The 8,382-nt window shown below is 37.1% G+C and overlaps 1 protein-coding gene across 1 annotated transcript; it reads right to left on the bottom strand.

The window, feature by feature from the left end:
- Window positions 1-4,037: 4,037 nt before the first annotated feature.
- On the bottom strand, window positions 4,038-8,090 carry LOC113071132 (ubiquitin-conjugating enzyme E2 J2-like). The gene is given in 8 exon segments (XM_026244497.1): window positions 4,038-5,344; window positions 5,449-5,529; window positions 5,684-5,770; window positions 5,772-5,823; window positions 6,367-6,469; window positions 6,561-6,601; window positions 7,264-7,394; window positions 7,900-8,090. Coding segments are annotated over 7 exon segments (780 nt in total). The 5' UTR covers window positions 7,900-8,090; the 3' UTR covers window positions 4,038-5,059.
- Window positions 8,091-8,382: the final 292 nt, after the last annotated feature.

Genomic DNA, 8,382 nt, shown 5'->3' with positions numbered 1-8,382 from the left:
GAAGTAATAAGAAATTACTCTTTACATTAAGGTAGTAGCCTAGTGAGAAAAAGGTGTTGGGGAAATCACTTTTTTTCTCTTTTTCATCAAACGCAGTTTTTGCAAGTTCACGCAATTTTCATCGCATAAAATTGCAAAAATATCCGGGCATATTCCATTGCATTTTTTATGAAAACGTGCCGGCAAATCAAGGATTTTTGCCCACGACAATCACAAAAAAAATCTGCGTTTTTCTGGAGGGGACTGATCTAACAATTCTGACTAATTCTCATAACTGCAGCTTTATATCTCTTAATCTTCTTATTTATTTTCTTGTTTGTCATTTACAGCACTTGATCACAAAAAACAATGACTGGGAAAGGTTTTTATATACTGGTTAATAACTGCTCACCTCTATTTGACCCTGGGCGGGCATATGACGGGGTGATTCTTGAGAATCTTTATGGCCATGATCTCATTAGTCCCACGCTTCCAGCATTTCGCCACCTGTCCGAATGTTCCCCGGCCGAGGAACTCCAGAACCTCGTAGCTGTTGGAGACGGAGCAGAGGATCTCGTGCTGCACCAGCTGGTAGTCGCCCTCACTGTGGGAGTTGCTGCTTTTGGTGGTGGACGTGGAATGAGCGATGGACTGAGCCGTGGCATTGCCTCCACCTCCAGCCACACGGTTGGGAGCACAGGAGCCGACAGCTCCTCCAAAATCTGCACGCTGTCGCTGCTGTCAACCTCCTCGCTCTTCCGCTTCAGGCTGCCCTGCTTCTGATAGCCCTCACATCTCAGAGAGGTGGAGCCCACATCTTTTCCACGTTGACTGGATGTGGATGATGAGGAGGAGGAGGATGAAGGCTCTGGGACGCTGCCGGTGCTGTCTGCAGCACGTAGCACTGTCTGCTCCGCGAGCCTCCAGAAGCAGGAAAGACAAGGCTGGAGGAGTTGTAATTGGGGTTGAATCCAGATGTGGAGGGGGAGGAGCCATTCAGCTGGTTCGGACTGTGCTGGTAGTAGTTGCTCTCACTTGACTGGCTGCTCACGCTCCATGCATGGTTTCCAACTTCAGTTTCTTGGAGCGGGACATGCACTGGAGGACACGGAGGGAGAGGAAAACACCTGCATTTGAGAAGACATGCCTAGAAAAGATCAAGAGAAATTAATTATTTTTTTTAACCTGGCCTTGATCAATTTAATTCATTCTAAAAAACCTTTACAAACCATTATGAATTTTTGAGAACAAATATAAATAACCATCGCTCCCATAGAAGCTGCATTAAGAAACACCCTCGCATTAACGTTAACTGTTTTTTTTGTAACTTGATGCAAAGGTGATATAATACAAATAATAGTTATAAATGTAGATAATAATAAAAAATTAAAAATACAAATAATGAAAAACTTTCGACACTTAACTCAATCTGAGCCAATCTGAGCTAACTGCACTGCTTATTAATTAAATAAATAATAAAAAATATTCTAAATTACCAGTCAACTTTAAACATTTTATATAACAATTTTTCAGTTAATCTTTTATTAGATTTTTTTTACATTTAGCCATTTAGATATAGATATATCTAATTAAATAGATAAAATATAGATATATAAACAACTTATTTTCGCACTTTTAGCCCCATAATAATATTAGAATCACTTTTAATCCAAAAATGAAAACATGATCATCATAAAAGACACGTCACATGTAATTATAATACATTTCTGAATTCCCTGAATAGAGCCAGACAACTCCGTTTCCATAGCAACCGCTCTAGCTGCTGATCCAGGCTGGTTGCTATAGAAATGGATGTAGCCAGTTAATTGGGAGAGGTTGTCATGGCAACGGTTGCTAATGTGTGATAAAAAAAAAAAGAGGTGTGGCGGAGACAAATGTTTCACAAACAAACTATTCATCTTTCAAACATGTATAAACATGTACTTTACATTAGCAGCCAACACAAACCGAGACTGAGTGTCAAACACAACCTGACGCGCTGTAATACACGCAACACGCTTCACAAACCCTCACATCGACTGTCATTGTGCAGTATTACAGCTTTGCAGCTCACCTGCTTGTGTTGAACTCCTCAGCTTGACACTTGCTCTCTCAATTTCTCCTATTAGGCCTCATTGTTTTCTCTTTTTTTAAATATGTATATATATATATATAGAAATGTCCCTCCGTAAAAACGTCGCTTTATTCGAACCGACGAGCTTCCGGGTGTCTAATACTGTTCGACACAGTCCAACGCGGCAGTCAACAACATCGTTACACATTAATATTCTGCAAGAGCAGCGCACCAGAATCACTGAGACCTGGAGAGGAATGTAAGGACATTAACCACAGACTCCACTTCCGGGGGTGTGAGATCGAGTGCTGATTGGCCGAACGCGTATCACGTGATGCATAAATTTTGCGATCCAGTCTTCTTCTTCTTTTTTTTTTTTTTTTGCGTTTTATTTTTTCTCTTCCAAAAGCAAACATACGTAGATACTTAAAATCTAACAGAACATAAACAAAAAAGGGGATACATATAACATAGATATACAAAATGGACGGTTTTTTTTTTTTTTTTTTTACAAATAAAATTATTTTACATGAAGGATGTTTTTATACATTTATTGTTCCTAGTAATTCAAATCAATGAGTCATAAAATATTTTGAGTTCTTTAAAAAAAAAACTTAAAGAAGGGAGTAATGGACATCATTTATGATTTATGTAAATGGAACTTCCCAAGAAGAATTATCAACTTTAAAGTGTTATCAACTACACCTGATCCAGTATTTCAATTAAAAAAAAGGATAATAGATCTCATCTATTTTAATTATTGTAAAAACCATTAAAGATACCTGCTTCTAAAAGTCTTCAGAATATGTACAATTACAAAATAAATATGTACGTTTTATTTTCTAAATTAAAAAAAGAACATTTTGGTGAGACAATCTTTTCTAAACTTGTTAATAAATGTGTTACAAGGATTGTACCTATGCAGTATCTTAAAATGTATTTCCTTTGCCTTATTTGGCAGTAAAAGTTTATTAGTTGCCAACCATATTTTTCTCAGTGGAAGGTATAATACAAAATTGTTTCCCCTTTATGAGTGCTTCTGGAAAACAGATGACATCACGAGTAAGACATTTTTTAATATGGGAGTTATTACACTTAATATCCATGATATTAATACCTCCAATAACACGATTTGGAATTTGTCAGACAGCTGAATTATACCTGAGATGTACTTTCACAAGATAATGCAAGTTAGGGGAAATGCCAGCGATGCAGTCTTGTAGCTGCGGCATTAACTGTTTTCCGCATTTTGTGTTCATATGGTAAAGTTCTTCAAATTAATTTTTTTTTAAAAGTGATATAAATATAAAATTACATACATTATATAAATTTTGGATAATTAGTATTTGCATGTGTATGCATGTGTATAACGTTTTAGGGAATTTTATAAACTTTTTTTTGTACATCTTTAGGAGCTTAGGAGTGTTCAAAAGCAATTTAATCTCAATGAAAGACATGTTTATAAAGTGAATGAGGCTAAGAATTGATTTGTCTCGGTGTATTTTAACTGAATTCAAGATTCAATCATTATTATTTTCCCCATCCACATTTATATAGAGCATATATAACCAGCAGTTAAATGTAAGTCAGGTCGCTCCATGGACAGTGCAATTATTAAAACTGAATTGGTTTGCAGCTGACATTGCATTACCGTCTTCTGTCAAATGGCAAGAACTGGATTTGAATCACACCACGAAGGGACTGCTTTCTTTAACCAGAATATTATTTATTCAAAATGTAAACACAACATGACGATCTCTGATAACACACCCCTCTAAAGGAAAGGATATCGATCAACATTGTTCATGGAGGTGCTGAAAAAAATATTACTGCTAGAATTCGGGGGCATTAGAACACTTGAATTTGGGAGACCAGAACATACTGGTACAAAGAGAGCATTAATTCCCCACCAGTCCGAATGAGCAGCAATACGACCATTCTGACCCAGAAAGAGATGTTTTGCAGTGCATGTAGGTCTCCGCAAACTTGCAAGTTTTGATGTCAATTATTTGTGCAACTCAAAGTACTTGTCCTAATGAACACAACCAAAGATCTCACAGTACAACAGGGAAGGTAAGAATTAAATGCATATTCGCCTGCTTAATAACAAAAATGTAAATGATATTTAGATTTCTTAAGAAATTATTGCATAAATCACAACCCTTGAAAAGAAAGAAGTGCTGTGTATCAAGAAAGCCAAGTAGTCCTGACAATACTATATAATTGCACAAAAACAATTTATAGTGTTACATGGCCTGAAAAAAAAAAAAAACCTTTCTTTGGCCAACAGTGCCCCCTTCTAAAAGAAAGTTAATGTTCACCTGGAGCGCTGAATCACAGACAAACAAAAGACAAATAAATCATTTTACATCTTGTCTTTCCTCGCCTAACTGTTTTTTACTGTCGGTGTAGCGCAAGCGAGCACAAATGCATTTAAGAACAAATTTCTATTGGTAAAGCATGTTTACAGTTGAGCCATTTCCATTAAATAAAAGAGTGATTTTCATCACAGCAATAATTGCTGTGACACTTCAGAAATGATCTTGTGTCGTTTTTAAGGAAAGATTGGGCTTTTTCTCTTTCAATCTTAAAAACTCTGTGCCCTATATGCACAGATTCTAAAATCTTAAAGATCAATGAGAAACGTGAAAAACAACAAACACTGATTCAGGCCCTAAAAAAGCCCACTTGGATTAATTTCAGTCATATGAAGTTGGCTTCTTCTGGGAATTGGGTAAGGTAGAAAATTTGCTTTTTTTAAATTTTATTTCCTTAGATGTTAATGAAGCCATCATTTCACGTGACCTTGCCCTTTAGGTGGCCGTTACACACAAGATCTGGTCGTCGCCACTGTGGAGAAATCACCAAGCTCTCAATTTCATTAACGGGACACTGCTTCATTTTATTTGGTTGTGAGAAAACCCTTTTGATTTCTCGCTACCTATTTTGGTCGTGAGATCAGCACCAGCCTCTCGTTCCTCAGGTCGGTGTTTCTCATTGGGCGATTCATTCCTGCGCGATGCTCCGCAGAACGTACTTGACCGTGTAGGCGAAAGCAGCAAAACCTACAATGACGAACAAATTAGCGAGCGCTCCACCCAGGAGTCCATGGTTACGGTTGACCTGCTGGAGGTCGGGTGGGTGTGCCGCACCGGGGGGCAGATGCCCGTTCAGGGGAAGGTGGCCGTTTTGCGCATGGTGGGCTTCGCCATCCGGCACCACATCGGGGAGAGGCAGCGCCTGCGAGCGGGACCTGAGCTCCTCCTGCATACGCTGCTTCTGCTTGATTTCCTGTTTAAAGAGGGGTGAAAGGGATCAAGTGTTAATATATTTGTTATAAGAATGTGTTTACTGATCACGTATTCATCTGTGAGGAAGTCTGGCAATCTACTTACTTCAACAACATCTGGAAACAGTTCACAAAAGACTTTGTCCTTGATGTTGAAAGCAAGACTCTGCGAGGCCAACTGTCTTTTCTGCAGGGAACATATTAAAAGCAAACACGGCTTTTCAAAAATGAAAATAAAATAAAAAAAATCTGTGATAATTTATTCACTAGGATCAATTATTCCTTTAAGAAAAAGTTAAAAATGGCACTTCGGTGTGATTGGAAATCAGCGTGACACTCACTGTGAAGTCAGAGGTTTCTATGCTGCCGAGAGTCGGCCCTTTTTCAACCATGAAGCTCAGGAGGCCGGTTAAGATGGTGGATACGGACCCACGCCGGGTTCCACGTGTCAGGGTGAAAATCTGTGATGGAAAGACACAACCTGAAAGCGAAAGAGAAAGCCACAAGTCATTATGAAGGAATTGTAGTGTTCTTCGGACTTCTGAAGAAACAGATGTTGATGCTGTTTGATCGATTCAGAGTTCAAACTAAGCAAAAACTCACAATACAGTAACAACCATGAAGGAAAACCTGTGCAGCACCCACAGACGCCAACCTTAGTTTACACCAGGGATCCTCAAACCTAGCCCAGAAGATCCACTTTCCTGCAGAGTTTAGCTCTAACCCTAATCAAACACACCTGAGCAAGCTCATCAACGTCTTCAGGATCATTAGAAAATCACATGGTTGGAGCTAAACTCTACAGCGCATTGAACCCTGGACATGGCACTTAATGTGTGTGCTTCATAAAGGAATGTTTTAAGGACATAATTGTATAATATTGTAAACATTTCATACAAGCAGTAAGGCACTGACGGCTGTGCCTTGCTTAACAAGGAGCTTAAGCTTTAAAAAAACCAAGCTTACATACCTTAGTGCTTAAATAAAGGTCTTACAAAGAAACAGAAAGTTTGAGGCTGTGTACCTTGTATTACACTTAAATCTGCCGTTGGGTGTGATCATGTATATGCTTGGTGGTTTGAATGGGAATTCCCGTGGGAAAATGAGTTTGCCATGATAGTAGCCACCTATGAAATACAAAAGACAAGTCAAAATGAAGCAGAAACTACACAGTTTGATAAAAGGAAGCACTAATGTGAAATGAAAGTAGGAAATCACCTTCATATGGAGTTTTCTCAGGGCCACGCACTAAATAATGCCTGAAAGAGAAGCCAGAGATGAGATCATCGTAGTATCTAATCATATAAAGTCTTTCATGTAGATTATAATATGTGATAGAAGTCCTTTTTAATATTCTGATTTGGTACATATTAATAATGGTTCTTATTATTATTATAAACAGTTCTTATTATTATCAGTTTTTTATCTGCTTGCTATTTTGTGGAAACCGTTATACAGTCTTTGATGAACAGAACATTTAAAATAATTTAGTTGAAATAAAATATTTTGTAACATTATAAATGCCTTTATTGACACGTTTGGTCAATTGAATATGTCCCTGCACAATAAAAGTATTAATTTTACTTAAAAATAAAATAATAAAAAAAAAACTTTTGAATGGTAGTGTATCTCAGTTTCCACAAAATAATAATAATAACATATAAAAATAAAAATACAATGAAAATTAATCAGATTTTAAAAATACATTACAACTGAAAACAACCTTTTTAAACTGTAAAAATATATAATCTATTTTTACTGTATTTTTCGATTAAATAAATGCAGCCTTGGTGAGCATAAGAGACTTCTTTCAAAAACATTAAAAAGTGTTAATTATTCCAAACTTTTAGACTGGCAGTGAGTTTGTGTGTGACTATGCATATAACATATAAAAAATGTGGTTGAAGGAAATCAAATGTACCATTCCAAAATGTTGGATGGCAGAGGTTCAGCACAGATGTACGGGACTGGATCTTTCTTGATGCGCAGGTAATCCTGTTTTAACCGCTGTGTTGCTGTGGTTGGGGCCCTCTTGTTTAAGTTGTTGCTCATCTGTAAAATTACATGGCACTCTCAGTTACACAATACAGTCTGAACACTTCCTAGTGTTCATAAATGAGACAAATATGTCAAACAGAAGATTTACAAGTTTATATAAAGCCTGAGATACATCAAAACTACATAGATCATGACTGTTAACATGAATTGCAACACATTGTTTCCAAAAACTGTCATTTAAAACAACATGGTGAAATATGTTTACTGCGCGATTAACACCTTAATAGTCTGCATCTGTATCAAAAATAAGACAATAACACTGAAAAACGGGTGTAAATATGACTAAACAACAACGATAGGAGTAAACAGGGCGCTCAAACATAGACAAGAAGTGTGTTTTAAACACTAGTGAGATGCATATCAAGACATCATCATTCTAAACGTTCAGTTTTACATTATGACAACAAATGCTGTCTAGGTAGATAGTTTACTAGGGTTTAAAACACAGCCTCGCACGGACACTGGAAGTGGATTTTTTTTTTTAACGGTTCAGTCTCACCTCTTTCAACGCCCACCACGGGATCCACCACGGTCAAACTGGGATGATATATCGATATCCCTTTTATTTCAGAGTGAATACGCTCCTGATAAACTTTCTAAAATAACAAAAAACGTAGCTCTTCGGCTAAGGTGAAATTGTCATCTATTCCCCATGCCAATATGGCGGCCGCAAAACCAGGAAGTGATGAGGTAAAGGAGCAAATAAAAGTTCTTAAGAGCGCTTCGGACGCCTTTCAAAATAAATGTCTTAAACGATTGGGCCGATAAAAAAACATGAGCGAGTTGGATTCACGTGTAAAATGTAATATGGATTTAGAATTACGAATGGGATTTTAAAATGAAGAAATGTTTGAAATAAGAAAAAAAATGTATGCAGTATCTCGCCGAATAAATAATACTTTATAATAGGCTACTACTATTATAACATTTACACTACATTAATACTATTTTTTTATACAGAGTGATTGTGGTCTAAAGAACC

The sequence above is a fragment of the Carassius auratus genome, unplaced genomic scaffold (genome assembly GCF_003368295.1).
Source record: "Carassius auratus strain Wakin unplaced genomic scaffold, ASM336829v1 scaf_tig00006001, whole genome shotgun sequence".
In the NCBI taxonomy this organism is placed as follows: domain Eukaryota; kingdom Metazoa; phylum Chordata; class Actinopteri; order Cypriniformes; family Cyprinidae; genus Carassius; species Carassius auratus.
This window is presented reverse-complemented; position numbering and strand designations above follow the sequence as displayed.